This window comes from Manduca sexta, chromosome 19, assembly GCF_014839805.1.
Source record: "Manduca sexta isolate Smith_Timp_Sample1 chromosome 19, JHU_Msex_v1.0, whole genome shotgun sequence".
NCBI lineage: Eukaryota > Metazoa > Arthropoda > Insecta > Lepidoptera > Sphingidae > Manduca > Manduca sexta.
In genome coordinates this window covers 6,085,787-6,107,438 of record NC_051133.1, presented here as the reverse complement: position 1 = coordinate 6,107,438, position 21,652 = coordinate 6,085,787, and the positions used below count along the sequence as shown (strand labels likewise).

At 33.7% G+C, this 21,652-nt stretch overlaps 1 protein-coding gene across 1 annotated transcript in view; it reads left to right on the top strand.

The window, feature by feature from the left end:
• The window catches only part of LOC115445640 (lysine-specific histone demethylase 1A), a 268,821-nt gene extending 263,553 nt beyond the window's left edge, over window positions 1-5,268 (top strand). The window contains exons 14-16 of the mRNA XM_030171993.2: window positions 2,606-2,789; window positions 3,253-3,380; window positions 4,097-5,268. Coding sequence (XP_030027853.2) covers window positions 2,606-2,789; window positions 3,253-3,380; window positions 4,097-4,248 — 464 coding nt within the window. The 3' untranslated portion in view covers window positions 4,249-5,268. The remainder of the gene's footprint in view (window positions 1-2,605; window positions 2,790-3,252; window positions 3,381-4,096) is intronic.
• Window positions 5,269-21,652: the final 16,384 nt, after the last annotated feature.

The window sequence follows — 21,652 nt, the reverse complement described above, 5'->3', positions numbered from 1 at the left end:
TCTTGGCGGTAGAAATAGACATTGCGGTGGTACCTACCCAGGCGGACTCTCACATATGAGAGACCTACCACCAGTAACAGACGTGCAACCAGGATTCTCACTTCTCACCATGTGTATTTCGTGCCGTGATGTAATAAGGGGCTAGTCTGTACTAAATCGAGTACAACTTCCAGTTTTCAGGCTGTCTCATATCACTTTGCCCGACCGGGGCTTCGAAGCCGATACCTTAGTGCCGTGTCATACCGCGCACGCAATACAACTTCACCACTAGGGCAGTCAGTCAGATGAGACGACAAAAGGATCTCCTTATATCCTAAAATTGTTTTGTCAAATAGTACGTGCTCAATCGAGCCATCGACAAATATACAGCCTGGCTCCACCACTTTGATTACAGTTTGTGCCTTTCCGACAATCAGAGTCATGATATTGTTAATAATATTTGTGATTATTATGTGTGATGTTAAGCAGCAATAGCCTAGTAGGGTGTGGAATGGACTGCCGAAACGAATGTCCGCTGGTTCAAATCCGAAGGACACACGCCTCTGACTTTCCTAAAATTATGTGTGTATTATTTGTGAATTATCGCTTTCTTAAAACTCTGAAGGATTGTGAGGAAACCAGCATACCTGAGAAGTTCTCTATAGGAATTTTGACGGTGTGTGTAATCTACCAATCCGCACTAGGCTAGCGTAGTGGACTAAGGCATTATACCTCTCAGTAGTAGAGGAGGCCCGTGCCCAGCAGTGGGATAGTATATAATACAGGGCTGATATTATTATTTATTCATGAAATGTGATAAATAAACGAAACATAATTACTTATCGTACGAAACTTATATATCCGTAATCAGATAAAGCCGCTAAATAATTTCCTCATCAATGCAGACCACTAATTAGTGAGTTACTAAATGGATGCCTGAATTATATTTTAATGAAATTTCGTTGCAGTAATTTTAATTGCGTATTAATACGTTTTACATTTAACTAAAATGTTGTGAGTTGCAAATGGACGGTAAACCCGCCAGCCCCTCAGTTTCTTCTCTGTTACTTTTCCCTTTCCTGGAAGATCATTAAGGTGCAATACAAGTATATTTTAGTATGGCTAGTCTATACTGGAAGCCAGTGATTTATGTAACAAGTGACGTATTGACGGTTTACTTCCCTATGTCATATAAACATAAACAGCTTATTTAAGCAGTGGTAATATCACAACTAAACAATTCACGTTGTGCTTGTTTTATTTTCCTGCAAATATAGTTTATATTTCACATACCGTTGATTAACTGAACATAAAATGAAAAGCGTACTACGAATCCCTCTGTAGCATAAACGTTAACGCGTTCGAGCAATAGTATAAACGCGAATTAACAACACAATTTTAACACTCGCCTCACGCGGTGTTAGTAAATTATTTCCCGTTGTAAATACAGCCCAAAACGTAGAAACACCGGTGGCAACGATAACAAATTAAAAGCTGAATAATTTAACGCCACTGGGTAACTTGAGGGAGCCATCGCGGCGATAAATCACGGCACAGGCCAAGACATGTTGGAGACTTACCCTGAAGGGTAAAAAATACGCTCCTCCATGTATGTTCACACGTTAGATAATATCTGTATCGATAAATTCTATTCGAGGCGATTTTCTACACGAACTAAATTAGGTTGTTCCGAATATATTACGTGGATTTTTACGTCTTGTTTCTGAATAATGTGCCGTGGAAGTCGTTCTAGATTTTCTAGAGATAAGGATTACGTTCCAATATGTGATTTTATGGTTTTTGTTGTCGGTATTTCTAAGTTTTCCTCGGTATCTAATTTCAGTCGTAAAATTGTAAATGTGACACATTGCAATCGCACAAATGTTTATGAATATATTAAAACTTGGTATTAGTATTATAAATAATTAGGGATCATGGTCCTTATAGTATAAGTAAACATAATTATTACAACCATAATATGTAGGAAAGCCATACATTTTCAATTTGTTCAAAATTAATAATCTACAGTTTTAATTTTCGATGATTACGGATCACCGTACAAATGACTGTCTTGGCTGGCCGGTTTAAAGCGTTCTGCTTTACTTCACCTACTTACCTCATTGTGCTCAGCCACCTTCATTAAGGCCCCCACGTTTGTTCTGGGAATGCCGGAACAATGTACTCGGGCCTTGTGATTTTTTTTAATCGTGGCCAATTTAAAGTTTTCGTGTCTGTTAAAGACTGGTGGATATCTGATGTGCATGTATCTTAACGTCAGACGCAAGAGTTATGTGAGAACATGACCATCGCGATCGTTTTATGGCCGCCGGATTTCTGTTTTATGTGTTTTTTCTACGATTTTAAATTATACGATTGATGATATGTAAACATTTGTTGTTATACGCAAGATTCTGCATTGTTGCTCCAAAAGATATTCTCAAAGTTGATTTTGGTAATAACAAAAAACCCAATTGTAAATGATAGAAATGTCTCATATGTTGCTTTTATATTTTCGGCTTCTGCGTCGAAAGCCGAAGCAGAAGCTGTTAGGTTTTGTGCGTGTGTGAATATTTGTCAGCACTCAGTGGGTATGTACAGAAGACTAAAAATATACCCATTTTCACAGGTGAACTCTTCCTATTCTGGAATCTGTATAGTGCTCCGGTACTGTTGGCGCTGGTGGCGGGAGAAGCGGCCGCAGTGATGGAAAACGTTACTGATGACGTCATCGTCGGAAGATGCATCGCCGTGCTGAAGAGTATCTTCGGACACGCTGCCGTTCCACAGCCTAAAGAATGCGTGGTCACCAGGTGGGTGGTATTCTGGATGTTAAAAATACAGTGGACACAGGGTATAACGACTTTGAAGGGACCACGTTATCTGGATGCTATATTGCTAGTCGTTATAAATTATATCCTTTTCTATATACTTGTTTTTGCCGGGATTTCACTAGTTATTACAACAGATGTCATTAAGACGATGTTTCTACTGTACTTGGTTCTGTGTTTGAATTCTATGTTTTTGAAAGCTGTGTTGAAGGTTATGCCCAGCGTCTACTAAGTTCACCGAGTCGAATCAAATCCGGGTGTCATCAATTCATCTACTATAGTTTTACTATGAAATTATGTCCATTAGGAACGATCCTCAGCGTGCTGACCTGAATTACCCCGCATATAAAACAAATAGAATTTTATTTAGCTTGTATAAATTCTACTCTAGTCGATGCTGCGCCTTAAAATACTTTAAAACTGTAGTTCGTCATTTTTGTGCTAGATGGCGTGCTGATCCTTACGCCCGCGGCTCGTACAGTTTCGTGGCGGTCGGCTCGTCGGGTACCGACTACGACCTGCTCGCTGCACCGGTGCCCGGCGCGGCTGGTGAGAATAAACTGTTCTTTGCTGGTAAGTCTGATTTTTCTTCAATGCTAAGTATAGTCTAGCAAGTTCTTGCAGCAATATATAGCGCAAGGACTTCCAGACACATCTATATTAGCGGCAATATTTCAATAATTCTACATAAGTGCGATCCGACGCCATTCATGCAAGCTTCAATATTTTGCAAAGTTAGTTTGGCATGATTGTTTACACGGTAAAAATGGCTTGCGGAAGACAACTTCCGAAAGTTTACTTGCTAACCTTTACCCCGTTTAAGATAGAGATGTTAATATGGTTTAATTTACCTACACACGCTGTAAGAATAATATCTACGGGGTGTATTTTTTACGTAAATTTTTTCTCATGGTTAATACTTTAAAAGAATCCACCTAAACCCCAGAGTATAACAATTAATATTATATTTGTTTTGTATAACACTACTGAAAAATGGTTTAAAGCAAAGTATGTACTTTCTTGTCTAATAATGAAATTAGTTTTGATATTGTCAACAAGCAAACACACATTTCCTAACTTCCAGTATGGAAACGGATTAAGAAACACAATATAAGTTCCTCTGTACCGTATACCCAAAAACTCATTCGCTGTTATTAACGTCAAACTAACATTTATATGTGTTGATAGGGAAACCTAACTTTTTCATTACCTCGCCAGTATCTGGGTCCTTGGAACTGTGTCTTGAGAGTGTAATCCCGGGCTGAGGCAAAGTTTTTTCATTTGTACAGGCGAGCACACCATGCGTAACTACCCGGCGACTGTGCACGGGGCGTTTTTGTCCGGGCTGCGGGAAGCCGGCAGACTGGCCGATCTGCTGTTGCCTCAGCCGCCCATCACTAATGCCAGTGTTGCGGCCGCCACTGCCGCTGCTTATCATTAAGTTACGATATAAATACAGTCGAAACTGTTTATAGGTTTATTTATGTTTGGTGTTGGTTGAAAATATTATGAAGATATACCTGCCCAGTTGAATTGTTCTTAAAAAAACATAATTAGCAAAAGTTGTAGCTTCCGAAATTTCAATGCAATTATTGTTTAATTTAAGCGATTATCAGACTTGAATAAAGAAGAAATAATAATCTCGCATTACGCCATGAGTTTTGGCTTTATTTAAAAGCCGGCACTAAAAGGGCGGATGGGTTAAAATATTCTGAGCCGTAACTCGGTTAGTTTTATAACTAGGTTTAACGACGGTTATCTCCCATACACTAAACGAACATAATAACATAAAAATTTGCATGGGTCTATTGAATATTCATAATTATACTTGTGTGAATTTAATAGTTCTTTTGATGGTTCTCTCCACGGTAAATAGTGGATGTGGCCAATTTGCTTTTGTTTTTATAAAATAAATACAGTCTGACCAGGAAAATAAGAAACCTGCTTGGGGGCGTCGCTTTTGCTCTTTCGTTTATAAGTTAACGCTGTTAGTACAAGAATTGAAACAAGAAATTAGTTCCATATTTTACCACAACGTGGCGAGGTTTTTTTCATGGCTAGGCTGTAATCAATCAGAAATATGTATAAATAATTTCGACTGCACTTACTTACCTATTTGGTGTGTGTGTGTTTCTTTTTTATTGATGGGTAATACAGTACGGACATATTTTGTAACAATTTAATCTTTCTTTTATATTTTGGCTTTAATGTGGTCATAATTTATTCATTTTAAAGGAATACCTAAATTATAGCTAATTTTATTCCATCAATGCTCTAGGTTGATAAGTGGATTGAGATGTAATTCCTGTGACTTTCGTAATTTTAAGTTAAACTCAATTTTGCCGCTGTTGTATGAATTGTTGCTTTGGAATAGAAATTGCTCCTATTCCACATTTTAAATGTCATCGCCTGTCTTGGCAATTTTTTCATGTGTTGAAATAAAAAAATATTTTTGGAGCAACGGATGTGTTTTATTTGTATTATATAGACCAATTATAATCCTTCACTTCTTAGGGGATAGGCACAAACACAGCTATTATAGTGAACCACATTTTTCAAACTTTTGTGGAGTATGTTAACAAATTTTATACCATAAAAACCTATATTTTAAAATAATGTTTAATATTTTCGATAGTTTCACAGCGGAAACATTTTTCTAGTTTTTTGCGGAGTCTAACTTCTGCGCAGTTACGAATAGTTCAAAGTAGTAGTGGAGTTTTAAATTGTTTGTAGTACGCCATAATTCCTGAAGAGAGCTAACTTTTTATAAAGAGTAGGTGTTATAGGACGTTCGTGTCTATAGAATATACGTCAATTGTTGGCCCCTATTTTCAGAATTAAATTCACGCTCGTATTAATTTGTGTTTAATATTACACTTACCTATTATTGATCGCAAATAATCAACAAATATTTTAACCTCCTCAAATAAACTTGGTAAATTACGTATTTAACAAGAAACAATATAAGCAATAAACGCCGGATTTTATTAAACTAAGTTGTACTGCGACATACATGAACACCGCAGTTCTACGAAACTAGTTTAACTCCGCCTTTGTTTGTACTAACTTTGTATAGTCTGAACATTTTCATCTAAAAGATTATTTGTTTTGATAAATGAGACATAGTTGTAATAGCTGTTTGTTTACCTAAACGCTCATTTGTTTAGTGGCAGCGCATAGTACCGGCATAAGTCATGAGCAATGAACAGTGGTGGAGGCCAGATCACGTGTACAAATCGGCCGAAGCCGGATAGCTAGTGTAAGCCAATAGGCAACGAGCATCGACTGAGGAAACAATCGCGCGAAATATCGGCGCGTTAAACGTCACACCTACCAATCACGAGTGTGCTCACGACTTGTGCCTTTATATTTGAATTTAAAACGATAAACCGTTAAGTGTTCCTTTAGATTTCCATGTTGGTACAATAAATTGGATGTGGAACTTTCGATTACAAACAAAAATTAATATAGCACATTATTGAAATGTGTAAGATGTGCTCGCAATTATGATATGTGATGAAAATAAATAAAATAATTGCTGCCTATTTATGGGATTTTAAAATTTCGACGATATTCAAGGAAACGAAAAACAATCCATATTTCATAGCTACCGATTTTGAAGAAATTTATGGAGTAAGCTTGAACCGTAAAGAAGGAAATATGCAATTTTTTATCGCGTAAAAACTATTTTACGAAGGTATTTTCAGTGCAGAAAGTCCTTGCTTCTGCTCTCCAGAGGAAAGAACTAAATAATTACAATTTTTATTTCATATCAAATAGGCATTCAACCAATAATTTTCATTTGCAATAGTGATTGACACATTTCATATTTTGTTGGTTTAAGTCTAACAAAAAAATACAAGATATATTACTTTAAAAAATTCAATATCCAATAAATTATAGGCGTAATAACATAATCATTAACTTATTTATAAAGTCAGAATAAATAATACTTTAATACATTAGAGTACAATAGCAGACAATAGGTAACGAAATGCGAGACTGATTTTACATTCGATCGGCGCGGCGGTGACTTCGCTCGAACAACGATTTGTATTGTAATCGATATTTTAAAACGAATAATATTAACATAAAAATGCGTAAAACAGTCTAATAAATAAGATTTTATGAGGCAAGTCATAGTACGAATGAAGGTATTTTAAAATTTCGTTATTATAATTTCACTTTATGATTTAATCGGACCCGACAAAAAGTTATACGAATGTTTAATTCGATACAAGTTGTATATTCGTTTTGAAACGATTAAGGGACGATTTGGGGCTTAAACAAATACACCTGGTATTTTGGCATCTGTTTTATAATTTCTTTTGAATTATTGCTGTCCTTTTTGTTTGTGAGAGTTAAATAGAGATAGATGGCTCGTATAATTATCGTTTTAATATATGTTACAAAAACATTATTGATGTAATGGAGCTAAATAATATCACTGATATTAATTACTACAAGAATTAAATACTTAGTTGATCCATGATAAAAATTCTTCATGATAAAAATCTTTTTCTTTCTTTTTTCCATCATACGTTTAGTTCTTTAACTTTTTACAAAATTTAATTAACTACGCCTAGTAATCATTAACTTTACTGTTAACTTTAATAATTATTGCTAGCAATATTAGTTTAATAAAAATCTGTCAAGATTTGTATGTGCATCAACGTAAGCGAGAATTAACTTGCCATTGCGCAAGTTCAGACGGTGTAACTTTTTAAGAGCGTTTACGCATTCGCGTGCCGTATGTCTCAAAAACAGCACTTTTCGAAGGAGATAATATCCATCAAAACATTATTTTAAAAACATATGAATTAGTAATTATTATAGAAAATTTTGTTGTCTAAAAAGTTAGTAGAGAAAATTTTTAAAGTTATTGAGTATTTGTAAATTGTTTAATGATTACTGAACAGAGGGTTTTTCAAATTTGCGCTTCGAACGTCTATTTCGAAGCTCAAAATATCTTAAACCGCTAAGGAACATAACAATATGTTATTTTTATCTAACTAAAAAGATCCTGAAGAAAAAAGTTAGTAGAGAAAAATATCTTTTTATGTTTAATTCATGAGAAATAAAAATTCAAAGAATTCGAAAATTTCAGAAATGTTGGTCATTTAAATTATTTTTTTTTATCACTATATCTTACTTAATTGAATATAATGTTGGATTACTATAATAGAAGAACATCTCCTTAAAAACATACAATTTAAAAATTCAACAAAATTAGCTCTGTTATTTTTTTATAAATATTTTAAATACCATTATAAAACGCAACGCGCAAATCGTTTCAAATTAGTCCGCCTTGAGGCTTTCTAGAGAGAGGACGTATCGCTCGTCGCTCCGGCCAGACTACAATTGACCTTGCTGCGCGTAGAAAAAATAGTCACGTGTATACAGTGATTGCCACATCTTAGTACTTTAGTAAGTAAAATTTTTTTTTCTTTAATGAGTGACAATAATTTTAGTAGTTACTATAAATTATTATTATGTTTCAGACACAATGGGAAGTAAAGCTATTTCTAGGCAAGAAAAGGAAACGCAACAACGCTGAAACTTCGGCTAAAGCAAAAGCTAAAAGATTGATGTACTAATGTTATAACATGCGTCTGTAGTTATGGTTGTTGCTTTTTTTTACTCATTAAACACTTGAGCAACAGTTACTCGAAGGAAAAAATGGAACCTTAAGCTAAAAACAATTAGCCCATTGAAATGTTACATGAGCTTTGTATTTTTTAGAGGATCCAATTTTTTTTTTACAACATGTGTGGGGGGTCAATAGAAGCTTAATCTCAAGTTTGTGTGGTCGCCCCCCTTATCCCCTGGCCGCCATCATAGAAAAAGGGGTGAAAACACTTTTTTCGCGATATCTCGGAAACTATGCATCTTACATAAATTTTGTAAAGTCATAATTTGTAGCAAATTGTTTTGCCTACAAATATGTTTATATAACTTTTTGCCCTAAATTAAAAATTAAAGAAGTTATAAGCAAAAATGTGAGAAAATGTTTATAAAAGTTTTCTTTTTTGCACTATAACTTTTTTTACAATTTACAAAAAATTACCTCAAACTAACTTGTAAATGATCTTTTGAGGAAAATTGTTCCCTATATTTTTTTTTATTTCATTCATTTAAAACGCTGTTACAGCGCTCCAAAGTTTACCGGGTTCGTCAATGCTCATGAGAATCCGGTCGAAACAAAATGTTTAACTTATTTTTGATTTTTTTATTGTAAATATATTATTACAATTTTTTTGTTAAATTCGTACAACTTTACTTATTTATTCCTAACTCTTTTCTTTGCCATAGAACTTACCAAATTTAACTTATCGAATGTTATGCAGGTAGAAAAGGTATGAGTTACCATTTGGGGATAAAGGAGAAAAAAAAACATATTTGCAGGCAAAACAATTTGCTACAAATTATGGCTTTACAAAATTTTTGTAAGACGTATAGTTTCCGAGATATCACGAAAAAAGTGTTTTCACCCCTTTTTCCAAGATGGCGGCCGGGGGACAAGGGTGGCGACCCCACACACTTGAGGTTAAGCTTCTATTGACCCCCCACACATGGCCCAAAAATAAAATTGCGTCCTCCAAGAAATGCAATATTCGGTCCTTAAATTGTAACATTTCAATTGGACTAAACGCACATTTCAAAACCCGTTTTAGGTTTTACGCCCGCGGCGTGCGCGGTTGTATGCGGTACCCGCTGTATTGGCGTCCAACTAGTAGAATCGTGCGGGCCACGGTAGCACCAGCGCGCTCTGTGGTTAGTAGGTGGGCGACTGCAGTAGTCGGTAGGGGGAGGGGTGGTTACAGAAATCTGACGCCATTTTCCTCCATCGTGATCGTTTCTGATATGTGTCCATGGCGTTCTGGAACTCAACTGACCGTTAACTGTCCATCTTGTAACCGCCCGCCTTGCGATAATCGCTCGCCAAGTTTGCAGGACATAATCGGAACCGCGGTGGTTACAAATCGCACAGATCTCCGGTCGTCATGAGTTTGGAAATAAAACAGCCGTTTCTCAACCACGGCGGGCGCGAGTAAAACAGCTTCGTGAGTTCTTAGCCTTATAGAATCACTTTGCTGTCCCGTTGTCAAAACGTTTTCGACTCGCCAAATACCCAGTGCGCGAGTCCCACTCGCACTTGGCTGATTTTTTTGCATAATGCATAGGTACGCTTACTTTCAAATAACAAGGTTTTTGTGTTCACTGGTGCGCACTGTTAAGAAAATTCAAGTGACGAGAGACGGAATCCTATATCTTTCTCCTCTTTGAACCTTAGAAATAAGGGATTTGGTAATTTATGTAGCTAGTGAATAAAACTACTAGTAGTAGTTAGTATACCTATCTTCTTAACTATTTGGGCTAGTTTAGGTTTACACGCTCACATCAATTTTAGATATTATTTTATCCTGACGTTTAACCCTGTGCAGGTTTCGGCGTCATTATACTTGTATAAATTAAACGCGTCTAGATCCATATGCAGTTTTACTTAAGTATGTAGTGTTTGCGTAAACTTCGATAACAATAATAGTATATTCTATATATTTTTTTTAATTTTTAGGTAATCGAGCCTGATATTATACTCAAAATAAATAAGGTTATTAAAAGCCGCAAAATTATAGATTTTCAATATTTTTTGGATCAAATTAAAACACTCAATAACCACAACAGAGCAACAGGTTGTAGTATCGAACATTTACAACTATTGAAAGAGAATAATGTTTGCTTGCAGTCACCATTTTTAATGAAGTGTAATATGTGCAATGTGGAATTTAAGCTATTTAAGCGCTAAGAGATATACTGCTAGTATGGACGTATATCGTGGAACTGTGAATGGAGCTATGATGACTGGAGTTGGTAGATCAAATTTAAACGAACAGTTGGCTTCCATAGATTTACCAATATTAACGCAAAATGTTTACATTAAATGTTACGACGACTTAGCTAAATGATTGAAATTAGCTGCAGAGGACAGGATGCAAGAGGCCGCTAGGGAAGAAACTGATAAAGATGTTGCCTGTGGCGATGTAAAAGACGGTATTACCATACTTACAGTCAAAGCTAACTGCTGTTGGTCAAAAAAAAGTACAGAACCAACTATTTTGCTTCGTCGTGTGTCGCAAATATTATGCAAAACTATGGATACACTGGTACAACTGGTAAATTGTTATACATGGATGTACAATCGATCGATTGATGATCGATGTCACTGAGACCTATTAAAAAAAAAACTATCCAAAAAAATATAACCAACTTCCGAAAAAAGAAGTCTTTTATTTCTCACTTTTTAGTTATACACCTAAAAATGACATCTCATTACATACACCTTCTGACTCAAAATATAAATTCCAATATGTAATTTCTAATGACTTAATTAAACTTTGGACTTATGGAGTAATTATGTGGTTCATTATAAACATCGTAGCACAGTAATTTTCCTGATTTATTGTCTGATTACGAAGTTCTGGTGCCTATCTTTCGGCTTCATGATGAGCTCTACTTTACTAAAGGGTACTTTCTAAATGCAAATGCTTAAATTTTTTAAGAATTTGCATTTAAAAAGTGAAAATAACAATTTGTAAAATTGCCGTTAAAATTTGTTAAAAATGTTTATTTTTTTTATAATTACAAAATGATACATATAAACTATTTCATGATGAATTCTTATATATTTAATAATAGAATTCTTCATTTATCATAAATTCATAAATCATAAGTTACATTCCAATTAGATAATTAAAGCGAAAAGATCAAAATTGGTTGGTCTGACTATAAAGATAGCCGATGCGCTAACTCTACGCACACAGCTACGCACGCTGTCTGTGTGAGTGAATTTTGCGAAGAATTACCTATAGTTGACTTCACGCGCGGCACGTAAACGCTCTTAAGCAATAATTGCGTATATCGCTAGCTATAATTGAACGGTCTAAATGAGGCTTTACTTTAGTAGCTTGAAATGAAGAAATAAACTATGCTAAATAATGGCTAGGATTTTATTTGAACGTAAAATAATTTTCGAGTTATTTTACACGTCTGTTACGTGTTTTCATGGTGGACATGCTATAGACGCAGGGAGTCTTTTAAGGATGTTGTTCTAGTGAGACATAAAGCAGCGATACTTTGCTATCATGTAAAATTCTATTATACATTCAACTAGGTTCATATAACTCTTTGTAGGTATTCACGGGACTTCTCAGTAAGTCTAATAATGATCAGATTAGGAATGTCATTTTAATAGTCTACATTCTACAAGGCTAGATAAACTCTCGATTAAATATGATAATTGCTTACCCTCGAGCGTGCCGCTTGTCGTCTGCTCTTCAAGGCAATAAAAAAAGAATACTAATGATAAAAAAGTGGGTACCTGAAACTTTTTACAAATATTTTGTACAAATATGTTGTTGTGGGATCGTCTCCTTTTCGGTTTCCAATTTTATTATATAAGCAATATACTTAATTTTTTATTACAAATATACTTCTAATAAGACCCCGGTTTCCCTTTTTGCCCAAAAACATAATCGGGTAAAGATAGAAGAAAAATTCTAGTAACGTCTTTTGAATTATTCTACACAGTACAGGGGCATACGTCTATTGTACAACAAGTTATGTTCGCATTTATGATACTTAGTAGAAATTTCAATGTTCTCTGAGTCTGCTAACTATTGATCATACGCATGCGTGTACGCTCTATATCGTATAGCATCGTGCAAGTGGGACTATGCGAACAACCCGTAACCATTACTATGCATACATTATAGTTTTTACTGCTGACTTTGTTTACGCGCTAGGCGGAGCAACTGAAGGATTTATGATAAAATTTAATTGCATTTTTAATTATTTTTCAACAGCTCCGGTGTAGTTTAATTGAATACCGGTTAACGTGGAATGTAACAGCCTTGTTTTAAATATATTATGTACAAGTGCGTGGCCCACGGAAGAAACAGGAAGTAAACATTTGTGTTTTCAAATTGGAATAAATGATTTGTTTCTTTTGGCAGCGAAAATAGATTCTTATCGATTTAGATTTGGTCATAAAATGAGTTTTACAACGAATACTATATTGTAGTGTACATTTTATTACATTTGGATTTACTAACAAGAGAGGGACGAGTTACGATTTTCGGAATACAAGATTAGATAAGATTAGATTTGGTTGTGTATTTTGGAGGCCTATTTCCATATTGGATTTTAGAAAGCGCTAAGAGAGTAGACTTATAAATAGGTATATATTATGCAAGAGTAAATGCTGAAAAATCACGCTCTTTTTTTGCACAGTCGGGCTAGCTTAACCAAACTTGTTTGCTGCGGAAGCATCCAAGCATATATTCGCGCGGATAAAATTGCGATGGCACATTTAAATACTGGGCTGTCGTACCGGATGAGGTATATAAGGAAATGATAATACGAAGTGCTCATTTGATGTGAAATGAGCATGCTTAATTACCGCTTCGTCCGCACCACTGTGGTGGAAATCCTGATGCCGTGACGGGTTTGAGAAGTCGACTTCCTTAATCCTTTTGTAATGTTGCCACGTACATAATTAGTTTTGTGGTATAACGTGTATATTCTTTAGAGTTTTACCATTCGTGTTTAGAACAAATAAAGCTAAAATTATGTTTATACGTTTTATTTGTGGCTAAAATATTTTTAAACCACTTATTCATTATACAGTATATATTTTTTCTAATAAAAAATATAAGTTCATTGGAATACATTTATTATAATACACAATTTACTATAATATAAAAATATTATTGGAAACTTAACATTATAAGTTTAAAAAATATCTGTGTTTTTTTTTGTTTGAAAGCTGATATGATCGAGATGGTTCATTGTGCTATAATTTATGAAGATCATGATTTATTATTTTTTACGGGAATGTTAAACATTGAAATAAAACTTATACGAAATGTACCGTGGTTATTTATATTATTATTTCCTGTCAGACTTGAAGACACTGTGAGCTCATTCCGCGTAGATTGGACCAACAACAGCTAAAAATTTTAAAAATTATTATATACTAGCGACCCGCCCCGGCTTCGCACGGGTGCAATGCTGATACTAAATACACTACAGAAAAACTGTGAACGTTGTATATAAAAACATAGCGGCCAGCTCTGGCTTCGGTATGGGGGTATAACACAAAAATAACAGTATCTCTCCACTATTTAATGGATGTTATTATTATATATATAAACCTTCCTCTTGAATCACTCTATCTATTAAAAAAAAACCGCATCAAAATCCGTTGCGTAGTTTTAAAAATTTAAGCACACATAGGGGCAGAGAAAGCGACTTTGTTTTATACTATGTAGTGATAAGTAATTGTGAAATGTAGGTAGATATTGTAACTTTCATTTTTCGGATGAACAACATCCCATCCCGCCCCGAGACCAAAAAGGCTGCAAAGGCTTTAACAATAAAATAATAATATATATAACCGCAGAAAAAAACCCAAAAAATAGTTTTATTTCAATGTTATGAGGATCAGTTCAGGCGTTTGTAAATCATCAATTTATTTCCTATATTTACAAGTCCGATTGATTTAAATTTTGATTTGCTGTGTGTACCAACCTTCCTCTAGCCTCGACGCGATGACGTTTGGGTAAAAATGTTACAAGATATTTATTTAATATAAGTAAGTAAACAGACAAATACATTTCTTTTACTCTTCAGAGTTTTATAAGATATTTCACATTTCTAATTATAAAAGAAAATAATAAGTAATCCTATCTGTAGCATGTTACGTGCAAAGGGGCGCGAACACACTCAATACACCGACATCTTAATACAAAATTAATTATGTTAGGATGTTCCAATTAATCTACCGTCGTTATTATAAAACTCTAGTTTGCTTAGATCGCTGACTCGTCTATAACTAATGAAACATCCTGTCCAATCCCTCAAGGGAAATTAAATTTTATTTCTAATGTTGTTAGACTCATTTTTACGATATCAAAATCAGAGTTGTGGCTTTTTCCATCAGCTAATCAGATTTTAGTAGCCCACGCCCATTGATTAACACGGTAGATAAAACTTATTTTAATGAAGTATTTTTATACTTTACATTTTTCACACTGTTAGCTGACTATTGGTTTTTGTAACGAGGTCCATAGAGAAGTGCGAGGCGCTAATAAAATTTTAAGTAAAAAGAATGGCATAAGCTAAAGATTCTTTTAGCTTACGAATGAATTCAAAGCGACATATTAAGTATTATTATGAGTGACGTAATTTGTTACCTGAACAAGATCTTGGTATAAAACAAATTAATAAGAGAGATTAATAAAATTGAAATAATTTTGTAAGAAGACAATCAATGGATGCATTGAAATTACAAAGAAAACAATTGTAATGGATTGCGGTTCTTGAATTAAATTATAAAAAGAGACGTAGGATGAACTCCAATATTTTTTTTATTTTATAAAATTTTACAAACCGAGTTTCAGTTTTTCATATGGTGTATAAAATGTTTTTTTCATATTTTTTTAAATGCCCAATTGTATTTAATAGCGTAAAAAAAAATTAAAATGTATATACTATGCTTGTTTTATAAATAGTAAGTAAGGAAAACTTAATAAGTTTAAATAGTAAATTTATTTTTCGAAATAAAATTGATATTTCATCAGCTGTCTATGTTTTATAATAAAACTGTTTGTACAATTTTTATTTTTATAGGTTTACCGGTGAAAGTAAGCCAGTAAGAGTATTATTTTATTACATTAGATTGTAGCTTCCAAACGCAGTTAAACTGATAATCCAGGATAATCGTAAAACGCCGGTTACACCATTAAACGTAATCTGAACATTCGTTGGTTATTTTCCGTTTAAAAACATGCCTATTCAGTATCCATACTATCTTCTTTGTATAAACTTGTAGTAACTTCATAAAACGACCCTCAAACAACAGCCTTAAGTTTTCGTTTAATTTTCTAAAATTTCAATGCTGAGTTAGCGGAATATTGCTCAAGATTGTTGTAAAGTGATAACTCGTATTCCTTTGATGTGATCCTGAATTAAGTTATCGTCCAACTTATAAAATATTAGGAAGCTTTCAATTTGCATCATCGAATTTTGTGACCAAAATATTTGTGACTTGTACATTTTTGAGAGAATGCAAGTTATGAATCAGACTTTTTTCTAATAAAAGTAGGTACTTAAATCGTGATTCAAATAAATTCGTATTTCTAGTAGCACATTGTTTTTGTGTTAATTTAAATAATTATTTATCTACTTATTACACAATGATGTTAGTATTATGCAGCTAAGATATATAAAGCACAAATTTTTTTTATTGTGTCTAGATTCCAGTGGTTATAGCAGAATTATGGTTCACTCAGTTCATCGAGTTTTCAGTGGTTCAGTGTACATAATACCTCTGCTCTACAATTTATATTCTGTCCTCAATTTTTTATCAGTCCGCTCCACATATTTCACTGTCCAGTGGCCGTAAGGCCGTTTCGTTACAATTAACCCTGCGGTGGTTTAAAAAAATAGCCGCGTAGCGAGTCGGACAAACGAGGAATTAATATCGGAGTCGGCTGCCATTTATTTTTCCACTTTGTACAGTGCGGCTCTTTCTTATCTTAGAGTAATTATGCAACAGAAATGTATTGTTTGCTTAAAATTTGTTCGAGTGATGAATTATTTAGGCACTTTGTTCTTCGCGCCTCCCCTTTAAGTGGTAACATTTCATTAAGTTTGAATGTAGATGTTGCTGGAATGATTTTAGTTTAAATATTTTTCGTGCAATTTGGTAAATACTTAGGTAAGTATTGTAGTTTATATTTCACACTTGAATGATGTTGAATATTTCTGATTTTCGACTTCCGAAAACAAGTGACCGTTTCTAACAAATGGATATATTCAATAAAAAAAAATTGTTTTGTTCATTATTATTTGCATGCCGCCGATCCCTGCCGAATTTTCCCAATTTATTGTATAAAGTTTCTGGGTTATACCTATATGTAACTGCATAAAATTTATTAAAAAATAAGTAAATATTAAAATTTCCTTCGTGGGGCATTTTTATAAATTTGTTACTTCATGTAATATTTTATCTGATTTGCAATGCTATTTTTTGAAGAATAATATGTGAAACAGTGACATCTATTAAAAGTTTTGTGAAACTTGTGGACTTGCGCACGCGACGTCCGCAAGCATCTAGCGGACAATCGTGAAATATATTCTAAGGTTGGTTCGTTTTAATATGAATAGATGGCAATAGCTTTGCAACAGAATGCGCGCGCAAATACGCCTTAGTATGGTTTGAAAATGATTTTACAGATATAAACTAGATGGCGCTAAATAATATATCTTACTAGATACATTATTTTTGTGAATATTCTTATCTCTTTCCAATAAAGAAATGATTCTCTTATTTTTTTCTTATTTTTTTTAGTCTTTTTTTTTTGACAATTTGCTTGTCTTAATGTCCTTTCATTTAATTCTTTGTAAATGATTGCTTGCTTTAACAGCGTAGGAAAACTTCGAAATTACACTTGCACATACATCTCTATAAAAAAATTGAGGCTATGTGAAGTCTGTCTAACCGCACTAAGCCAGCGTGGTAGGCTGAAGCCTAAACACTCAGAGTTAGAGGAGGACCGTGCCAACTAATGGGACAGTTTATATTACAGGGCTAGTATTATTTAATATTATATTACTATTTTGCCTTAATTTCAACTATCGTTAGAAAGATTTAATTACTGATAAATCGTGTTAGATAGGCCCAAGTGTTGCTCGAAATGAGAATCGAACCCACAACCTCCCTGTCCACAGCCCATAACTGTTGTCATTAAAATATAAGGGCGACGTCAGGTATTGCTTCGACTTATAACATTAGTCTATCTAATAAATTAGTAAGCCTCTATAATTTAATAATCGTACAATTATAGTAATTTTATTTACACTTTAAAGGCCTATTGTAAAATCTTATACTTAATAGTAATTGGAAGAAAGTGCTTACTTAATACACATAAACTTTCACCTTTCTACATTGCAGGCATCTCCAGATAACCTTTATTACTTTACAAAACAATGTGAAATGGCAATGATCAGCTAGGTCAAATGTCAAGTTGAAAAACTAATACGAACCGCCCGCGCCATGGAAAAAGTGGCATGTCATCAACAGAAGCAACAGACCCCAAATAACACAATATAAAAACTGTCGCAGAATCTTTTTCTCATTCCACGTTTGCCCTCGAAACAAAGTTAATGTCTTTTAAAAATAATTTCTACGCAGTGACTGTGATAATGTCGCTTTTATCATTTTTGGTTTTTATTATATTTTTAATAATAACAACGGCAAAATCCGATGCACTGACGCAACACAAAACCAATTCTTCTGCGCATAACTTTAAAGAATTTATTTCAAAAATTATTAAAGAGCAGAGTTCGAGAATACAAGCGCTTTTAAAGAAAATTCAAACGAACGCACAGTCTGTTTTATATAAAATAGAGAACATGCGGCAAGACAAAGCAAGTGCAACAAATTCGAAGAATTTTGTAATGAACTTGGAAAAGAATTTTAAGAATCAAAGGCAACAAATTGAATCGAGTCTTGTTGTGGATACGTCTACGGAAGTTACACAAGCGAGAAATTATAATAATCATTATACTACTGGCAGTTATGGTGTTAGTGGAAACGGTAATTATGGAACACCTACATACCATCATCATTCGATAGGATTTGATCCTATAAACATAGTGGTTTCAGTGTCTCTTCTATCGTTTCTTCTGCAAGCACTTCAAGGACTTTTGAGTAGGACCAGACTACCAACGCCAGTAGTGGAAGCAAGGAGTATCAACCCAGAGAAGGATTGGAAGAATAAATTTGATGATATAAAGCCAGATAAGTACTTTTTGAAAAAGAAATTTATGAAAAAATATTTTAATAAATAATTTATTATTGAAGAAGAGTGATTATGTTCTTGTGATTATAAATACCTGTATATTCGGCGTTATTCAGCATAATTTTGACATTTAGTTAATAAATGATATCGCATCTGTCTTCACGTTTGTTAACATTGTGGCAAAATCATCCATAAATAACGAATATTTTCACCAAGAATCTCTTAGTTTTCTGAATTTTTAATCTTTTTATATTTTAATGCGATATAGCATTAGCCTCTGTGTATTTCTGACTGAAAGCGTGTTGTTGCCGTTGCGAAGAATTCTCTTAGAGAAGTTGTAGTAGCACTAGGAAGCGTAAAAATTAAAACTATTTTTTTTTTATTATTACTTAGCTTGTTCGAAACTATTTTTATTTTACATATACGATCGTGTTACTTATTGTAAATTATTATTTCAAGGACACGAGTATGTGGTTTCATTAAGTAACGCAATGTCAAAATGACCTTGTATGTTATATTGTTATCACTCGTAATGAAAGGATAAATATATCATCAATTTTATTTTTGTATAAATATTATTCACTATCTCTTTAAGAATAAATAATAATTTTATAAAGCGTGTGTTTAGTCTGCCGTATTATAATATGAATCTCATTTGGACACAAAATGTCTATAATTTAGGTTTCCTTTATTCATTGAGGCTTAAGAGGGCTCCCGGGGCTGTAACTTCTGATACCAAGCTAACCGACTCGTAGAAATTGCCATGTAAAAATCTGAGAGGAAAATTGTTCCATATAGGCACGCTGTATGGTAATAGAAGCCTTTACACATGTACGTTGCGTATTAACATTCAGGTTTTTTCTTCATTTATAAGGGAAAATATAAAGTGAAGTACAAACATGAATATAAAGAAAAATTATATTATATTCATATTTTGGTCCCCAAGATACTAGAATTGCCTAGTTTGTGGCCCCCTGTCAATTGATGTTTTGTTTTAAATTAGTTATAAGCGCTAACATTACATACTTATAATAATTTAACTACTTATGTGTTCCTACGTCTTGTTATATTTTGTTTGTGCAAAAATAAAAACATTCATTTATTTATTTAAACATCCAAATGTTAGTATCTATATATTGTAACATACTTTAATCAATGTTTTATATTAAAGATATAGTTAAATTTTCGATGCTAAATTTGAATTGAAATTAAATTTGTAGTTTCGGAAACCCACTAAAACATTTTGTAAAGTTCATATATCATTGTAGTACAGAGTTATTAGAACAGAGTTTAAAACACGTCGCTCATGCATAATTTTCGCAACGCCCTCCATAGCTCCATATCTAAAACCCAACTTCCATACATCGAGATTCATGAAGGAAGCAAGAATAGCCAACAAAATATAAAAATATATCTTTATCACCATTTCACACGACGTAATGGTGGACATACTGAGGGATTCTCACGATATCAGATGCTTCGCTGAGAGGGTATCGTTTACCATCATACTGAGTATACAAACGCCGATGATTTTTATCGGCTATATCCGAACAAACAGATTTTCGTAAATATTTCGTATGATTTATACGTAAGCCGTGTATATTTGCGTGATGTTAATGTTTACGTGTTAATAATGACTAGTGGTCGTCCTGTGGTTGAAATTCGACCGTTGAATTTAATGTATTTGTAATACATATTTTACTCAAATTTGATTTACCGTTATTATGCCAAATCTCACAATCCTTCGTGAACGCAATGTGCGAAAAAAGGAGTACAAAGGTTTTGTCGTCACGTATTAATATATTACCAGGAAAAATGTCAAGGTAATACATAAGTTAAACGAGGTTAACTAACAGTGTTTAAGAAAAAAATTAAAACTCATATGCTTAGTGGATGGTAAAATTTTTATAGTTGAAAAATTAAATAATGAGGCGTTTTTAATCGCCAGATTTTAAGAAATAGTTTTTGTCGGATTCGTTTAAAGGCTTCTTTATATATTAAGGATTTACTGGGTTTAAAAACCTCCCATGTAACAATTAAGACTGCTTTTGTAATTAATTATTTTTAACATCACTCTCCTAAGGTACTTATATAATTAAGATAAGTAAATATAAAAACTTTACAATAAACGCTTTATTAAAAAATAGGCATGTTCTACAATGATTTTATTTATTTCATTTACATCGCTACGAGTGTTATTGGACCAGAAGCGGATTTGTTTGTGTTTCCATGTTCCCGAACGAAGTTTACCCATGTACGTGACAGTATTGATCTAGAGTGCACAAAACGCCCAAAACACATGAACTCGTTTGAACAGCAAACCGAAATTTTGGAAACATCTATAATATTGGAATAAAAAAATATCTGGCGGTATTGGATTGCGAAGTTAATTTGCATGGATATAAATGATATAATGTTCTGGTTTTGGTTAGTGTTTGTAGGAATAAAACTCTTATGCTAATGATTTTTTTTTGGTTATGAACGCGCTAATCTCAGGACCGAGTAAACCGATTTTAATTTTTTTTCATTGATAGAAAGCTACATTACTCATGAGTGTAAAAGAATTTTTATTCTGAACAATATTTGTCCTGGAAATGCTGTTACATGCGTGCGAAGCCGCGAACTAAAGCTGATAAATGCAAATGATTGACAATTCAATGATTACAGTAGACATCATCAATTAGATTGACTGACGGTGTATATATATAAATATATAGTAGATGACTCGCGGCTCTGTTATGAGAATTCTGAGATCTGAGATAAAGGTTTCCTCTAGTTACTAGTCCTAGGCTACAGATCAAAAGATATATGTGGAACATAAGATTTTGTGTGATGTGGGACATCGCATGCTTGATGCATATTGCCAGAATTTCGAGATCGGCGATCAAAAATTGCGGTCAAAGGTCAGTAATATTACAGAAACCGAATAAAATTGAGGTAGCTGTCAGTCAACCGACCCAAAAGTCCTGTTGATGAACG